The 17405-nt window shown below is 47.0% G+C and overlaps 5 protein-coding genes across 5 annotated transcripts; 3 read left to right on the plus strand and 2 right to left on the minus strand.

Annotated features, from left to right (window-relative positions):
- Positions 1–532: 532 nt before the first annotated feature.
- SERLADRAFT_441494 (uncharacterized protein) lies at positions 533–3150 on the plus strand (the record flags this gene model as incomplete). Its single annotated transcript, XM_007322006.1, has 4 exons — positions 533–546; positions 596–890; positions 958–1347; positions 1399–3150. 4 exons carry the CDS (start codon positions 533–535, stop codon positions 3148–3150), a joined length of 2451 nt encoding a protein of 816 aa, XP_007322068.1.
- Positions 3151–3538: 388 nt separating this feature from the next.
- On the plus strand, positions 3539–6888 carry SERLADRAFT_441495 (putative transmembrane protein involved in formation of autophagic vesicles; the record flags this gene model as incomplete). Its single annotated transcript, XM_007322007.1, has 10 exons — positions 3539–4296; positions 4355–4474; positions 4534–4669; positions 4723–5120; positions 5169–5268; positions 5322–5500; positions 5560–5824; positions 5877–6095; positions 6150–6230; positions 6283–6888. The coding sequence occupies 10 exons, from the start codon at positions 3539–3541 to the stop codon at positions 6886–6888; spliced, it is 2862 nt and encodes a 953-aa protein (XP_007322069.1).
- Positions 6889–7155: 267 nt separating this feature from the next.
- Positions 7156–7437, minus strand: SERLADRAFT_398428 (uncharacterized protein; the record flags this gene model as incomplete). The annotated part of the gene is made up of 2 exons (XM_007322008.1): positions 7156–7336; positions 7388–7437. Coding segments are annotated over 2 exons (231 nt in total), but the record flags the coding sequence as incomplete, so codon positions are not given.
- Positions 7438–9680: 2243 nt separating this feature from the next.
- On the plus strand, positions 9681–10462 carry SERLADRAFT_475849 (uncharacterized protein; the record flags this gene model as incomplete). The annotated part of the gene is given in 7 exon segments (XM_007322009.1): positions 9681–9717; positions 9734–9819; positions 9870–9907; positions 9968–10027; positions 10051–10055; positions 10136–10155; positions 10217–10462. 6 exon segments carry the CDS (start codon positions 9780–9782, stop codon positions 10396–10398), a joined length of 345 nt encoding a protein of 114 aa, XP_007322071.1.
- Positions 10463–10524: 62 nt separating this feature from the next.
- On the minus strand, positions 10525–15872 carry SERLADRAFT_417509 (uncharacterized protein; the record flags this gene model as incomplete). Its single annotated transcript, XM_007322010.1, has 23 exons — positions 10525–10820; positions 10873–10977; positions 11050–11144; positions 11197–11259; positions 11324–11364; positions 11423–11674; positions 11734–11747; positions 11821–12051; positions 12102–12129; positions 12184–12366; positions 12425–12441; positions 12492–12532; positions 12587–12753; positions 12804–12897; positions 12953–13256; positions 13309–13684; positions 13739–13990; positions 14040–14149; positions 14204–14629; positions 14686–14809; positions 15005–15410; positions 15464–15593; positions 15647–15872. 23 exons carry the CDS (start codon positions 15812–15814, stop codon positions 10692–10694), a joined length of 3756 nt encoding a protein of 1251 aa, XP_007322072.1.
- Positions 15873–17405: the final 1533 nt, after the last annotated feature.

Below are 17405 nucleotides of genomic sequence, written 5' to 3' on the forward strand. Positions count from 1 at the left end.
GCCCACGGTGGAAGCCTCGAGATGATACTAGATATTGGTGAATTTAACTTTGCTATGATGGCCTTGCCAGATCGTGGTTAAGTGAAGTTCGTTGTATGACATGTGTGGACCTCAAGCTGATTTCCTGCTATCAGTGAAGTGTCGACGTTGAGTATAGTATTCAGTTTGAGTAGAAGGTATGACGAGAGGAGATGCTATGGATGTAGAACAAGATACTTCATTGCTTGTGGTACTTTAGAGCAAGTCGCATCATGAATCCAGGTGTATGTTGATTACGATAATTGCCAGTGAAAGCCATTGGCGACATTACTCAGTGACTAGGAGTAGAACAAGCGACTCGAGGAAAAACAAGAGTAAATTGTAAGTGCGGATAGAAGAGAAAACACGATAAAAGCAATTGAAGCCGAACAAATGAGTCGATTCGGCGCTGAGTCCGAAATTCTTTACGAAAAATGACCATGTCTGAGTCAAGTCAGATCTTTATAATTGTGACAGTGTATTTCTATCCTTCTAACGACACAGGACGATCACCATGCCGTGCATGCTGTACGTGCTCCATCTCAGTAAAAACTATAACACTAACCACCACTTTCAGCTTGAACCCACACATAAAGTATAAGCCATATACCCCCCTGAAGCTCGAAAATCGCGCATGGCCGACAAAAACGTTCACCAAGGCCCCCATTTGGCTGTCCACCGATCTTCGCGATGGTAATCAGGCCCTCGCAAATCCCATGACTGTCGAACAAAAAAACATCTTCTATGACACTCTGGTCAAATGCGGGTTCAAAGAGATCGAAGTAGCATACCCTGCTGCCAGTGACACAGATTTTTCATTTGTTCGTGGACTAGTCGAAGGTGGAAAAGTACCAGACGATGTTTGGATACAGGTGAGTATTCGCACTGTGTTACTATTAGTTTTCATTACATTGCGTTATTGAAGATATTCGGAATTAGGTCCTGACCCCCGCCCGCGAAGACTTGATCAGGCGCACCTTCGAGGCTATAGCAGGATTCAAGCACGTCATCATTCACATGTATAATGCAACATCACCCACCTTCCGTAACGTCGTTTTCCATAACACAAAAGAACAAACGATCGATCTCGCTGTAAAACACACTAAAATCATCCGACAACTATCCAATGAATACGCAGCCAAGTATGGCACGCGATTCAAATACGAGTACAGTCCTGAGACATTTTCTCAAACCGAAGTCGAGTTTTCAGTTGAAATTTGTAATGCTGTAAAGGCTACATGGGGCAAGGCTGGTACTGGAGACGAGCGGATCATATTTAATCTTCCAGCTACCGTAGAAGTTGGCCCTCCTAATCATTATGCTGATCAAGTAAGCATTCTTATCTATATGTTTGTCTCCAGCAATTGATCAGTTTGGCAGATTGAATATTTCTGTAGCCATATAACAGAGCGGGAAAAAGTTGTCGTTAGTCTACACCCTCACAATGATCGGGGCAAGTCCTTTGCACTCGATCCTTATTCTTTGCTAATACATGTCCATTCATCAGGTACAGGAATAGCGGCCACAGAACTCGCTTTTCTGGGAGGAGCTGATCGTGTAGAGGGGTGCCTTTTTGGGAATGGGGAACGCACTGGAAATGTTGACATCGTTAACCTTGCGTTGAATCTCTACACACAAGGCATACCTCCAAATCTTGACTTCAGTGATCTGCAAAGTATCATCGATATCGTAACGTCATGCAATGACCTTCCAGTTCACCCGCGACACCCATATGCCGGAGAGCTTGTCTTCACTGCCTTCTCTGGCTCACATCAAGATGCAATCAAGAAGGGGTTCGAGGCACAGAGTGTCAGACACGCACAAGCTGCCGCCAAGGGAGAACCACTGATGTGGGACGTCCCATATATGCCCATCGATCCTGCCGACTTGGGCTGCAGTTACGAAGCTGTCATCCGCGTCAATTCACAATCCGGAAAAGGTGGTATCGCCTATATCGTCAAGCAGCATTTGCAACTGGACATGCCTCGCAAAATGCAAATATCATTCTACCAAATTATACAGGGTATATCTGACCGCGAGGCCCGAGAGGTGACCGTAGAAGATATCACCACTGCATTCCGCACCAAGTATTACTTGGGTGGTCCAAAATATGAGGGCAGATTGGTCCTAAAATCATTCCGCATCACAACAGAACCATCGCCTGATCCCATAAGTCAAACGAATGACGATGAAGATGCTCCTGATGAGCGACGACGATTTGATGGCACAATATCAGTCGATGGTGTCCTGCGCGTTATTCGAGGCGATGGCAATGGCCCTTTATCCGCTCTCTTGGACGCACTGCGCACATATCTAGAAATTGATCTGACCCTACGCGAGTATTCCGAGCATACCATCGGAGAAGGCCAAAATGCCAAAGCAGCATCCTACATTGAGCTCGTTGCGTCGGGACCAGATGTTAAGGAAACACGCAAAGCCACACAGTCATGGTGGGGTGTTGGCATTGACTCAGACATTGCTGGATCAGGTCTACGTGCTATCCTTAGTGCAGCTAATAGCGCCATTGGAGACCGCCCACTGCCTGAGTTGAAGCTCGATGTAGGATTCAACGTAGCCTCAGGACAAGCCGATGTTGCAGATGCTATAGTCAACTCTTTGAATCTGCAGCTCCCTCGCAGGTTCCAAGCATCCTTCTTCGAAGTTGTACAACGAGCCACGGCAAATTCAGGCGGAAAAATTTTGTTCGAAGATCTCACAGCACTCTTCCAAACCACGTATGGCTATGAAATCGCAGACGAATGGCATTTCGCTCTGCGTTCTTTCAAGCTAGAACCTATCGGTGACGGAAGTCACCGTCTGTTCAGTGGAGAGCTGGCGGTTGACGGTCAAGTTCAGTCGGTATCAGGCGAGGGTAACGGTCCGCTATCATCTGCCCTGGCTGCTCTGCATACCCTCATTACGGGGACCCTTAGCATCCGGGAGTATGCGGAGCATTCAGTGGGAGAGGGCACGGAAGTCAAGGCCGTATCTTTTGTGGAGCTTTTGTACGAAAAGGAGGGCCAGAAACAGAAGGAGGCAGCATGGGGCGTGGGCAGCGACACTAACATCACGACCTCTGGGCTAAAGGCAGTCTTGAGAGCAGCAAATAGGCTGAGTGTTGTTGGGAAGTGAAAAAGTTCTCGTTCAAAAAGAGTTGATCTGTTGTATCATCTATTGTATCTGCTAGTACTTAGCACTGGAATTTACTTGTCTATTACACTGTACCATCGCTCACTGAGGCAAATGTGGGCCCGTTTCTAAATGCATGATCGGTTTTTTCGAACGTGTAGCCTTACCTCTGCTACTTTGCATAGTCCTTCCTCATTGTAGTGATCCTAGTGCTGCCCCGAATATCGGGTTAGGTGTTAGTGTTACTGGGTGTCACAGTGTTTGACCACAGGGTGTGACATGTTGCGTGGTCTGCAGTGAGGAGGCTTACACCGCTGACGCCGCCATTCCGGTCGCGCTTCGTTCATGCCCTCTAATCGTACTGCTTAAAAGATCGTGATTAGCCCATATAATGTCTTCATCATCCAGACGTTCTCCCCAGCTCTTGTTTTCATCCAGAAACCTCCAAGCATCTCAGCTCATGAACACGCAAGGTGGCGTTTCCAGCTCAAGACCGTTCCTCAACATGCTAAATCCGATGGGAAGAGCTTACGACGGATACACTCAGGCGAGCCAGTCTGTCGTAGAAGAAGAGAATGAGAATGAAAGCGCAGAGGAAGACCTCGAGGCTGGCCACGCGACCAGGAGTAGCATATTCAAAAGCACCACAAAGCCGCACGGAAAGCACAGGGTTTCTTGGGAAGGAGAGTCCTCGGAGATGAACATTTTAAGGCCGAATATACGTCGAGATGATAAAGGTTATGAACAAGAGTCATCTGACGACGAAGTCCCACAGAGTTTCATGATAGAGGCTTCTAGCTCACCTCACAAACCATCCCCTATTCCAAAGTCATCAAGGCGGCAGGAAAAGGGAAAAGGACGATCCCAGCCACTATATTCCACCTCATCCAGATCCCTTCCGCCCGCTGAGGCTCTTCCTACAGTATCTATTCCACCAAGGCCCTCTGAGTTAGATATCGAGGAAACTAGCCAGCTACCACCTCAAGAGCGATTGCCCCCGAAACCAATGCGTGGACTTGATGCCTATGAACGTGCACTTTGGAATTGGGTCAATGTCTACAACCTGGATGCTTTCTTGCAAGAGGTCTATTATTATTATCAGGGAAAGGGCATATATTCTATAGCGCTGGCTCGTGGGCTTAATCTTTTGTCAGTCTTTATTATGCGAGGGTATCATTCTGAATTACGGCTAACAAGTGACGCGTAGAACAGTAGGGTTTGTGATAGGTTTTTCGACGTTTTTGTTGGGATGTGTCGACTATGCCCGCATCCGTCCTAACAAGATCACCCGCCTTTCTGATGTAGTTGTGTCTCAATGTGTATCCAAGTGCGTCCAATTGTCCTGATAATTAGCTCCTGCTTCCTGCCCAACAAAGCGCCTTTTAGGTTCTCTGGCTTTACATTGCTGTTTTTCCTGCTATTTACTGCGTTTTATATATGGCAAATAATATCCTTCATATTTGAAGTTATGCGGCTCGTAGACATGTATCATTTTTATACACACCTGCTTCGCATCCCAGACGTTTGTCATTTTCTATCTCTACTCTCTCGTATCTAACCTTCTCGTTTATCCAGGCCGACATACAAACCATTTCTTGGCCCGAAATCGTAAGGCGGATAGCTACGATTCGTGAAGAGAACCCCATAACAGCCATATCTTCAGCTGCTGGTTCTAATGCCGCTACCACCGCTACTGCTTCTTTGGACGCTCATGACATTGCTAATCGTATCCTGCGACAAGAAAATTATTTGATCGCACTGTTCAACAAGGACGTTCTAGATTTACGAGTTCCGCTACCTCCAGCAATGAAGCAGTTCTTGAACCGAGTGGAAGATGATGGGAAAGGCAGAACACTAACCAGAGTGCTAGAGTGGAACCTTAGATTTTGTCTGATGGAATACTTGTTTGACCCCCAAGGCCGGGTGAGGAAGGTATTCCTCAAAAGTAAAAATAGAGCTGCATTGATTGAAGGGTATGTTTCGCATCTCTTCTTAATTATTAGCGTCTCTGACTTGAACAGACTTCGACGGCGTTTTATCTTCATGGGAATATTAAATGCTGCATTTGCACCATTTATCGTCCTGTATATGCTGATGTATTCGTTCTTTCGATATTTCGAGGTTCGGCCAAAATTGTGCTTATGAGGGCATTCGTAGCTAATACTGAGATGTAGGAATATCACAAAGATCCTTCGTCAATAGGAGGACGCCGTTATACCCCTTTCGCTCAGTGGAAATTCCGGGAATTTAACGAGCTTCCTCACCTCTTCACGCGAAGACTTGATGAGTCATATCCTACGGCAAGCATGTATATCGGACAGTTTCCCAATGAGAAAATGACTATCATCATGCGGTAAGAGTCTTTTATAACTTTGGTTTTCTTTATGTCTAAACATTTATCCATTTGAAAAGATTCGTTGCGTTCATTGCTGGATCCTTTGCTGCAGTGCTTTTTCTGGCATCAGTCGTCGATCCAGATTTGTTTATACACTTTGAAATCACTCCACACCGAACAGTCTTCTTCTATCTGAGTGTATTTGGTTCGGTTCTAGCAGTCGCTAGAGGTATGATTCCAGAGGACAACCGAGTCTTTGATCCGGAGCTTCTCATGTCGGATGTCATACAATATACGCACTATATGCCCGACGAATGGAAGAACGAGCTACATTCCAAGAAAGTCAGTATTTTCGCATATATGTTCATGGAGTACAAATTCATTGGGACCTTAGGTTCACCAACAATTCGGGGAACTCTTTGCCATGAAAGTCCTTATATTTATCCAGGAAATTGTCTCCGTCGTTACCACTCCTTTTGTATTGTGGTTTTCGCTTCCGCCATGTGCACCCAGTATCGTCGACTTCTTCCACGACTTCACGGTCTGGGTCCCTGGGCGCGGTTATATTTGCAGTTTCGCTGAATTTGACTTCAAGCGGCATGGTAATGTCAAGGTTGGTGTTTTCATCATTTTCCCCGTGAACAGCTAATAGTAACATGACCTGCAGTTTGGTGCCCCTGCTATCATTCAAGACGAAAGGATGCTATCGCGGGAAGGCAAGATGGAAAAGAGCTTCCTCAACTTCAAAGTGCGTTTATTCTTACTTTCCATGGACAATGCTTAACTAACAAGCTCTTTAGGCTGCTAATCCCGACTGGAACCCAACGGATCCCTCTGGTTCGCTATACCTCACCCGTATGGCTGACTTCAGTGCAACGCTAGCAGGACACAGTCGCCGACGATCTGGTAGCGGGCTGGAGAGCACCATCGGCGCTGAACAGAAAAAGGACCTCGCAGACAGAGCACAAGAGTACGATCGCGCTCTACGACAGAGTCAGCATGCGGCGATGCGCAGGAGACAGCATTTCGGTGGCAGCGTCGTGGGTACTACGGCTAATCTGGCCACCTCTACGATTTGGCAGTCGGGTATCGGCGTAGATGGCAACATGCCGATGGCGAGAACGGCAGTCCTAGGAGATTCGCAAGGGAGTATCACAGCGATGCAGCATGGACCCATGTCACCAAGTCATCATGACGGCATACCCACAGAGGACCTTGCACCAGATGGTGGTGTTGGAAGCGGGTTGGGTGAATCATACGTCGATGGTGATACGAAAGGCACAAAACCTTACGAGTCACAGCAGGAGGGTATCAACGATGATGAGGAGTTGGAGGACGGAGGGGTGTTGGGACTGTTAGCTCAAATATATGCGGCAAAGGCCCAAAAGCCTGTACATGTCATTTGAATGGTTTTACCTTCATGTATATTCTTGCGTGCTGATCGAATCTGAGCGGACAAGAAAGTAAACTGGTGTCAATGATCAGCCTGTGATGTACTCGACTACTAGTCTAGAGATATTGATAAAGGTCGAGGAGTGGCCAGGCCACGTAGATACATGATAACTAATGTCTGCTAGTATGGGTATGCTACGTTGAAGGGTATTGTCAGATTATGATCTACGTGAAAGTCCTATGGAGGGAAAGCGCGTGAAAATTAAACGATGGGGAGGACATCATTGCAATAGTAGTTTAGGGGTTTTCGGTGGCTGACGGGCTCGGTATAGTGACGACGAACTGGACGATGATATCCGACGACCAAGCTGAGCCCTTCTGAGCTCTTCATCAATGCGCCACATCCCCTTCACAAATGCGTCCCGATCCAAGGATCCACTCCTTGCGCTGTCACAGTCGAGCCTAAACGTCGATTAGCACACACATCACGTACTTTGAATTATTAGCACAAACCAGATATTTCTTAGTTTCTCCTTATCCAGTCTGGAAGCGCCCCATATTAGCTTGACAATTTGACCATTAAGCCTATCTTCCGGGCCTACTGCAGGCTCATCATCATCGCTATCCGCTTTATCCTTCTCCGACAATACAGGATGATCCTCTGGATTGGTGATCAAATCAACCGATAGTCCCCGCCATCCTGCCGCTTGGCGACTTTTCTTAGTAGGTGGCGAAAGGAAAACGGGCTTTGCTTTCTTTGCAGCCCTTTCAACCTTTTTCTGATTGAGCACGCTTGACACAAACACTGCCTCATAACGGCTGCAGGCTGCAGCTGGAACAGGGGTCGGTCGTAGGAGTGAGGCAGATTTACCAGCAAAGCCGATGCTACTTCGGGGGCTAGCGCTCGTGCGGGAGGTTGTCGTGGCGGTACTGAGTATCGAGGAGCGATCGGAAGCCGAGGCCGAAGTGGATGTGAGCGATGTACGCGAGGGAGGATTACGAAACCTAGATGGCGGTTGATGGTGCTGTGCCGAGGATGGTGGCGGAGGTGGCGGACGTCGGTTGGTGGTAGTGGTATTGGATGATGTGGAAGTCGAACGTGAGAGTGGAATTGGTGGAGGATTGGCGCGCGGAGGCGATGTGAAGGTGAGCAAGGGTGATTTCGTATTTGGACGCTGTGGTAGCTTTGGAGGCTCTGGTTTGGGCTTAGCCATGGCCTTGTCCCAGTCAAAAGGTATCAATGGGGCATTTGTAGGACTCATAGCAGACGTTACTGATACGTTCTCGAATGATTCATCCAAACTAACAGTGTCCACATCGACACTTCCGTTTCCCTCACGATCCATGGGTACAGAAAGATTCTTCGACGCCACATTCGGACTAGCCGATTCCGTTATTCCACCGCCATCAGACGATAGGGACACAGAATGAAAAGAGGATATCGACGACGCAGGAGCGTGCCCTAACCGTGCGGAACCAAAAGCGTTAGGTTTTGAAGGAGGATATGTGTGCTCTATTGTGAGAGAATCTGAGCGTCCTGGAGGTCGTAGCGTGGCACCGTTTTCATTACTAATGGAGACTGAGCGTGAGGAAGAAACAGATTCGATGGATGTATACGAAGGTTTCCTAGGCGGAAGAGGGGGCCTCTCGGCCCTTGACTTTGGCGGGGACTCCAAATTTATGAGAGGCATCGACGCATTTGGTGCAGCATTATTTTCGCTTACTTTCCTGTGTTGCAGCGTCTGATTATGGGCTCGATTTGCATTCACGTGTCTCCCATTGCTCTTCTGAACAGATTGACAAGGGCCATCATCGACCACCCAATCTTTGAGATCAATCAGGGACGTTTTCCTGCCCAGGTTTGGCGGTGACGGCGAGGGGGATCTTGATGCTGACTTTGGTGGTGTGAAAGATGCTATGGGATAAAACGAGGATGCGGTGGGTGAAATGGGCGAATCGAGAGGATGGGACGACAACGGAGGGTATTTAGCAGATTTTGAGGACGTCGTCACTGTTGTCGACGACGACGGGATGCTGGACAATGCTTCAAAAGCACTAATCCTCGACTGGAGCGACGTTGAAGGCATGACAGCTCGTGAAGGTATTTTGTGAGACTGCGGAGACCTTCTGGTACAAATCCGGAGCGCCGTAACGGCTGTCCGCCATGAATCCCGGATTACATACTCCATTTGAAACTTTGTCGGCCAAATTGAACGTCGCGTCCCCCTCTGTTCAGTACCGCAATATTTAACTTTTGTTGTCGACCTTACAGACAAAAAAATATTACAACGGTGCAACGGCCAACATGCAGCACTCAAATTCGCCATCGCAGTTCAAGTCGCAGTGTCCCGTGCAAGACCATGCCATGACGAGCGACGAGCAGGGCAGTTATTACCGATTCTAACCCTCAAGGGCTCCTACTGGAGGCGCCTTTCCCAAGGCGCGATCTTCGCACCTACTAAAACCGTGCTTCGGTCCTTGGAATATTCCATTCAACGCATGTGCCCTAGGCTGGCGCCCCTGTGCTCTCGACGCTCAGAGAAAGTATGTGGCCCTTCAGATCAAGTCATAGATGTGCGAGCCGCTTCATTCGCATTTTCATGATTATCGTGGACTCTACGGCGTAGAGTACACTCGATAAATCAGCATACATGGGTGTTGTTTGGTTTTTCATCCCGTCATTTTATAACCTGTCCTCAGTGCAAAGACGAAACGCGCTGAAATGATATTCTGTGTTTATGTTTTGGGATGAAGAAATCCATTTTAATTCTAAGAGGACATGCAGCGGGAAATGCCGGATCCTCGACGTCATGAACCAATCATGACCGCGTTATTTAATCTTATCGTATAAAATCCGAGTTTTCTGTACAACATATCTTCAACCTTTCATTCAACGCAACCAATCATGTCTACCTCCAAAACATCTGATCTATATGCGGTCGCAGGTAAGAACACATACAGGCAATGGCTAATGCGGTTAATAAATCGCGTTCAGATTTCTGCCTCATTCCTATGGGCACAGGAGAGTCCTCGGTGAGTGTAGCTGAATGTATAAGTGTTTTAGCACTATAGGCAACTTTGCTACCAACGAAGGTCGCGGAGGAAATCGCAGAATGTCAGAGGATCTTGAAGAAATCAGGCCTGAAGTTTGAAGTAAGCCACCCAGTTCCCTTTTGCTGCATGAATTTACCCACGAGATTAGATGCAGTAAGGCTCATATATATCCAAATATCATCTGATTTTTATCTATCTATGTTCCAGCGGTTATGGAACCAACCTTGGTATGTACTCTTAGGTTCTCCTCGTGTCTGACAGTTTAATGACACGCATATACCCCCGCAGAAGGCCCCTGGAGCGAAGTCACCAAAGCTATCCATGACTGCCACGCCGCAGTCCATGAAAAGGGGGCCCCGCGTATTGCTACGGATATTCGCATCGGCACTCGAGTTGATAGGGACACTGCCCCAGGCGACGGTAATGCTGGCAAAGTCAGGCGCGTCGAGGAGATACTGGCTAAAGATTGATACAGCGCAAGAAGGATAATCACTTGTTTGTACAGTAAAAGATTAATACAGATGATTGGCTAGTATCGACCTCCATTATCAGGGTTTCAATCTTTTCAACACACGAAGCATCACTCCATAAGGTGGTCATGCTGGCTAGGGATTAATTATTGCTTGGAAACAACACAAGAAGAACCGATGCTAGTGTGACTTTGTAAAGTAAAAAATTACACGGATGATTGACTAGTATCACACCATCACAATTTCAATTACTGTTGCGACGAGTTCTAAAACCTTCCAATTTGTGCTTCACTCTATTGTCCTACACCTCTGGGCTTCCCCTTCTTTCCTTTTCTGCCCAAGTCTTGATGAGTGCCTGACCCAGGGACTTTCCTAGTGCAAGTGCCAATGGCACTGGCACAGCGTTTCCGATTTGTCGGTGTTGCTGCAGCGCAAACATCAATAACATTAACAAAGGGGAAGATGTGCGCGTACATCAGCAACTATTTTTTCAGGTCCTGTGTTCACCGACAAAAACTCATAAGAGTCAGGAAAACCCTGGGCTCGAGCGCATTCTCTAACGGTTACGATCCGCTTTTGCTGTATGATACGAGGTAATGAAGTAGGTCACTAAATGAGAAAAGTCGTTGTACGAGCATAAATTGGACTTGCCGACGGGTGTAAAAGATTACCACCTTTCGCATTTGGGGCAACTGTCGTGAGTGCCGTCTTGAACTGGGATTCGCCATCCAACCTCCCATATAAACCTGTGGAATGAAGTAGCACGGCTTCAAGAAGATGGTTTTAGCTTTCACTCACCTCTAAATCGCTCCTTGGCGCCCTTTTTATCGAACATCTTCATATGCAACTTTTTGGGAAGTGCTGTAGAAGACAGAGATGTTGTTATCCATAAAAAAAGTATAGTGGGACAGGAAATGTCACGTACAATGATAATCCGCGTTTGGCTTCAATGGAACATTAATAACACTAAAGGAGAGATGCTTATCATCGGAGGACACTCGCAGAAGATTTTGAGAAAACATACCGTTCTATTATACCATCACCGAATCGCCGGGTATATTGATATTTTACTTTCTTTTGGCTACCTCTAATCCATTTCTGATATCTAGTCATCGGCTGGTGGGCATATGACATGGGCTTCGAATACCCAGGATACTTTTGCGAGCGTCTATCTTCGTATCCTGCATCAAATGCCAGGATGCCATGTTCAGTCTCTCGAGTGCGTTTCTCCGTTTTGTCTCGCGAGGTGGAAGGATACACTAAGTGAGGGTTGATCCTGAACGTAACGAGTCAGATAGGTAAAAGCCTGGACGCGTTGATAGATAGTGAAAATACCAATCAAAGCCAGGCTAGGGACGGAAACAGAACATTGGTTAATCTGATTCAGAATATGAATGAGATATCGTTGAGGGACGGACGTACCAGGTCCCCGATAGCGTCATTTATCGTGACAGCGCGGAATGGCGAGCAAAGGTGATCGTCAGTGGGATCCTTTGACCGTGTCATCCGAGGAAGTCTGGTCCCAGTCGAAACTTTGTAGTTACGAGAAACAAAACCGTGAGTTGGAATGGGCAGTTCGGGGAGCAAAAGTCCTCGCTTTGCGCCCCAGAATATCACACGCTGACGTCCTTGTGGAGCCCCATATTGGCCAGCCTGCAACTAGCGCTGAGAAAAATGAGTAGCTACACCTGATAGTGACGAACCTGCAGCACGTTGAATCTGATTTGGTAGCTGCATGGTCGTGCTCAGATGATTATACGAAACCAAGGATATAGTAGAGCTCACCCCAAAGCGGCCAGTGACCGGAGGATGAACTTAACGACACCCATCTCGATACCGTCCACTGTGCTGCGACCTTCCATGCGACCTTTCAAACGATAATTTAATATTCCGGTCACGTTTTCCAGCAGGAAGTACGAAGGTCGATAAAATTCGACATAGGAAAGCATATTACAGATCAGAGTACTCCTAAAAAGAGATTGTTAGACTTGATCAGTGAAAACCATTGAGACAGTAAGACTTTTACCGTATATCGTTTGCTTTCTGCGAGTTATATATCAGCAAGGTTTTGGAGAGTTAGCGGCAGGACTCACTTTCCAGTGGTTGATACCGCTGAAACTTTGGCACGGAGGACCTACACGAAAATTTAGTTTTGCTTTTGATTTCGCTGATCGGACTGATCACTGACCTCCGTATATAAAATCAACGTCCCCTGGCTTCGGCATTCCAGGTAGGACTTTACCACTATGAATACCTTTGAGAGGCTTTGGATTCTTTCCTTCGTGTGTATCAATAGCATGTTGAAGTAGCACATTCGTACACTGGTTGTAAACAGTAGTATGGGAATGATTAGCCCTGTTCAGGTAATGTGAGCTGGGACCTAAGACGGAGAGAATGGAACCCACTGGTAAGTCATTGCAGCGCTAGGTGAAAACTCGACAGCCCAACGCGTTTCGACGAAACCAGACATATCAAGCCCGGTCCCAAGACCACCAGCGCCTGCAACGAATTGATACCAAACTCAAAGTGTATTTCATTGAGATTGTGAACGCACCACTGAATAACTCTAGGCCTCTAAGCGGCTCGTTTTTCTGGAGCAGCTCCTCCGTGTGACGCAGAGTCTGCTTTCGATCTTCGTAGCATTGTTTACAGTACGTGAAATTCTTCTCTTCTAGCTCTTCTAGCTCTTCCAGCGAATCAGTTTTCAGAGAGTTAGCATATTGGTGCACATAAAAATGATTGTCGTGTTTGCACCAATCGTCGATTGTATCGTCACGACTACTATGCATCACGTAGCACATGCCATCTATAGTGTCTGTGGTTACCGCCTTAAATTTAGATGTTTTGAATAGACGACGCTACAAGGCAATGATTAACGCTCATTGCAATTATTGTTAGTAAACCTCTCACATCATCAGATCCCAGAACCTGAAATTTGTCGCGTTTGCCGCGAACGCGGCGGACTATGTCATCGTAACGGCCATACAGCCTAACAGTAATAGTCGGTGGTCTCTCCATGGCCTTGACCTTGACAATCTGTCCAATGTCGTACTCCAGAATGTTGGGTGAGCACGATTTGATGTAGACGAAATCATGCACATGATATTTCACACTGTAGTGAGTAAAGCCACAGCCTGGTAGAGGACTCGGGCTTGCTTCTGCCTCGCGGCTATTCCTGAGACCACAAGAAAAGCATGGCTCCCCTTCTGTGCAGTGAGCAAGAGCGCGGGCGACGTCTTCGGGATGAAGGTCAATCAACGAATGATCATGGGTATTCCAAGCTAGCCTAAATAAATATGACCTCGGCGCATAATACTTACCACAAAACTTTATGACGTACCCGCTAAAGAAATCGTTTTCTTGGGTAAAGCTGTTTTCAGGCGGTTCGTCTTGTTCCACTGAAAGCTGCCGAATATTGCACTTTTGTGATATGGCTTCAAGGTCTATATCTTCACAATCAGTGGTCATGAGAAATAAAGCGTGAGGATGACCGGTTTCTTGCAACAGTGTTTTAGAGCTGTGAGCGAGCCACTGAGCATGGAATCGTTTATGTCCGTCTGATGTCTCAAATAAATATTGTATCACACAGAACCTACAAGGACCATAAGACACGAGCACTGGAGAGGAAAAATAAAAGAGACCATTGAGTGTTTCCTAGTGAGTTTCGTGACTGTGTATGATCACGACTGTCGTTTTGTGCACGAATAGCATTTTCGTCTATACCAGGCACAACCATGATAGTATCTCCTACCTTGTAACCATTTAGTGTAAATATATTCAAGGTCAGAAGTAGACCGGTACTCACTGAATATTGGCGCCCGTCAATAAGCACTGAAGTAAAATAACCTGGGTGATTGGCCTGTTCAAGCCACTGTATTGAAGATGGGTTTGCGGCGTGAATGAAAGGTGCGTGATGAGCTGGGCTAGGCTCGTCTTCTTCCATATGGTCTTCAGCGAGTGATTTGCCGGCAATTTTGAGAACCCGCTCAAACAGCTGTTGAGAAATACTTGCCACGACAGGTGTGACGACTGTCTGGTTCCTGTGTTTCAGTACGTCCATCTCAATATTAAATCTACTGGTAGAGGTCCTCTTTAGAGGTGGTCGCTTGGTCCCAATTTCTTCATTATACAAGAATTCTTGTCCGAAAAGGGTGCGCATTATCGGAACGCGAAAGAGATTTATTTTTTCATCTTCCCGAAGCTCTTCGAGTGTAGCCCTCAAATACGACGTCTATATGATTTTTTGATATTTGTGCGGAATTATAGATAAGCAAGAGTGTGACTCACAACGTCATCGGACAGCAAGTCACTTTCACGAAGTTCACGCCCTAATATCTTGATAGAAATTGCGATGTCGTCTGGGGTCGTCGGTGTGATTTTTAACGTCTCGACAAAATCTTCGCATTTCAACCTGGGGCTTTCAGTTGATTGTTTAACTAAGAGGTGAAGAAACCTGTGTTTTATCCAGAAACCAGAATAGAAAGGCATGTATTGATCCGAGGGGACATCTAGAATGTACCATGCTTGGGTTAAAATGTAGAGTTTGCTAAGTGATATATCGGAACGCTTGAGAGGGAGATGCAAAGTTGAACAATCATGATAATACCTATCCAATCCACGACCAGTTTTCTTCATGTCATGCAGGGTGAATTTGCGAATCATGGTCAGTCTGACGCGCTGTGTTTGGTTTTCGTCAGAGATCGAATCTCCTTCAGCAAGTTCTTCTTCGTCAGCGTCGTCGTCGTCGTCGAGTTCTTCGTCGTCTATCCAAGGTTTCACGACACCAGACGCGCCATATGACGTAGTTTCCGTGAGATTGACATGCAGCAATTCAGCTATAGGGACGAGCTGCATTGTATTCTTATTATAAATTGTAAAGTCGGAGAGTACGCGGACTGGGACACTCTCTGCATCATTAGAGTCTTGATATTCGATAGGATCGGTTTCCCCGATGATTTGCAGGTTGTGGTCTTCAAGCAACTCGTCGTCATCGGCGTCGTAAAAGATTGGCTCTGCGAATGCCAATGAACTTTTACGACATTAGTATATATTAGCGCATGCTTGCCTTGCGGGATTGTGTGGTCATCTATATTGCTGGTGCCACTTTGTTGAACGTCCAACGCGTCGCCTTGCTCGGAAGCGCTCAAAGATGGCACGCGGCGGTCAACACGAGCTTTTAATGGGACAGTGTCACCCTGTGAAGGGAGAACGTTAGTAGATGGTTTCAACAAATGTTAGGAATATATACTGGTTCAGTCTCTGAATCCGAGTCTGGTTGTCTGTGATGTGATTTCTTTCTCTTCCTAGTAGGGAAAGAGTCTGATTGTGAGTCTTCAGCACCGCTCGGTGATGCGCTCCCTGGCGCCTGCCTTTTGTATTGAGGACCTTTGGAACGAGTGTTTTTTCTAGGTGACATGGTCGCGCCAGAGTCTTTCCAGAGCCTGAGAGTCTGTGAAAAGACCTGTAGCGGAAACAAAGGGTTCCAAATGCTTGTCTTCAGACGTGACAGGAAACTCCGCGATTGTGGCTGTGTACGTATGTTCGCCCCACGTGCACGTGCCCATTATAGGTAACTGAGGAAAGCACTGCGAACTCGCCAAAACGCCTCCATCCTCCCCGCCAAGATGCGAATATTGCCATTCTCACTCATTCTTGCATCTCTTGCTTCACATCTTGTTCTCGCCACACCAGAACGGCGCTCATATAACACTCATGACTACTATGTTCTCGAACACGACCCTCAGGCAGGGATATCACTCGAAGAATGCACTCGAACGTTAGGTCTACAGGTGGTCGAGCAAGCTGGAGAACTCAGAAATCATTGGCTGGTACGCTCTCCAAAGTCACCGTCTAGCTTGTCAGGGAGGGCATCGCTAGACACAGTCATGGGTAAATACGAAGAACTGCGTGCCATCGCTTCGTCGCGGCGGGAGACCGCTCTTTTTACACGATCCGACGAAAGCATCGAAGCTAGACGTGTCGTCTCATCTATCAGACATATCTCTCCTCAGGTTCCCCGCCAGCGTGTAAAGCGAGACGATAACCTCCTGGGAAGAGCACCACCTCCCATATCACCAGGTGGGAACCACGAATCAACTTCGGAAGCGATTGCAGCACGCCTGGGATTCGTTGATCCTTTGTTTACAAAGCAATGGCATATCGTCAATGACGAATATCCACAGCATATGATGAATGTGACTGGTGTTTGGGAGATGGGAATCACTGGGGAAGGTGTCATATCTGCTCTGGTGGACGATGGCCTGGATTACAAAAGCAACGACCTCGCTGCGAACTTCGTTCGTTAACTCTCATGATCTTTTCGCAATCACGCTAATACGCATCTTCAAGGATGCTCTTGGCTCTTATGATTTTAACGATCATGTTGACCTACCTACACCGGTTTTGAGTGATGATCACCATGGCACTCGTTGTGCTGGACAGATAGCCGCTGTTAAAAACGACGTGTGTGGTGTCGGCCTCGCATACGGTTCCAAAGTTGCTGGTCTTCGCATCCTTTCAGGTCCCATAACAGACGTGGATGAAGCTGCTGCTCTAAATTACGCATACCAGAACACGTCAATTTACAGTTGTAGCTGGGGGCCTCCCGATGATGGGAAATCAATGGAAGGACCAGGATATCTCATCCAGAAGGCTGTAATAAACGGTATTCAGAACGGTAGAGATGGGAGGGGCTCTATCTATGTGTTTGCTAGTGGAAACGGCGCAGCTTTCGGAGACCAATGTAATTTCGATGGGTATACTAACAGCATCTACTCGGTGACTGTCTCTGCGGTTGACTACAAGGGACTGCATCCATATTACTCGGAACCATGCGCAGCAAACATGATAGTCGCATACAGCTCGGGAAGTGGCCAACACATTGTACGTTGTAGCTATCATACATTCGGTGGAGTTCTAAAAATATCTTCTTTCAGGTTACCACTGACGTCGGCGAGAACCAATGCGCACTTACACACGGTGGGACTTCGGCAGCAGCTCCAAATGCT

This window comes from Serpula lacrymans (assembly GCF_000218685.1).
Source record: "Serpula lacrymans var. lacrymans S7.9 unplaced genomic scaffold SERLAscaffold_12, whole genome shotgun sequence".
Lineage (NCBI taxonomy): Eukaryota > Fungi > Basidiomycota > Agaricomycetes > Boletales > Serpulaceae > Serpula > Serpula lacrymans.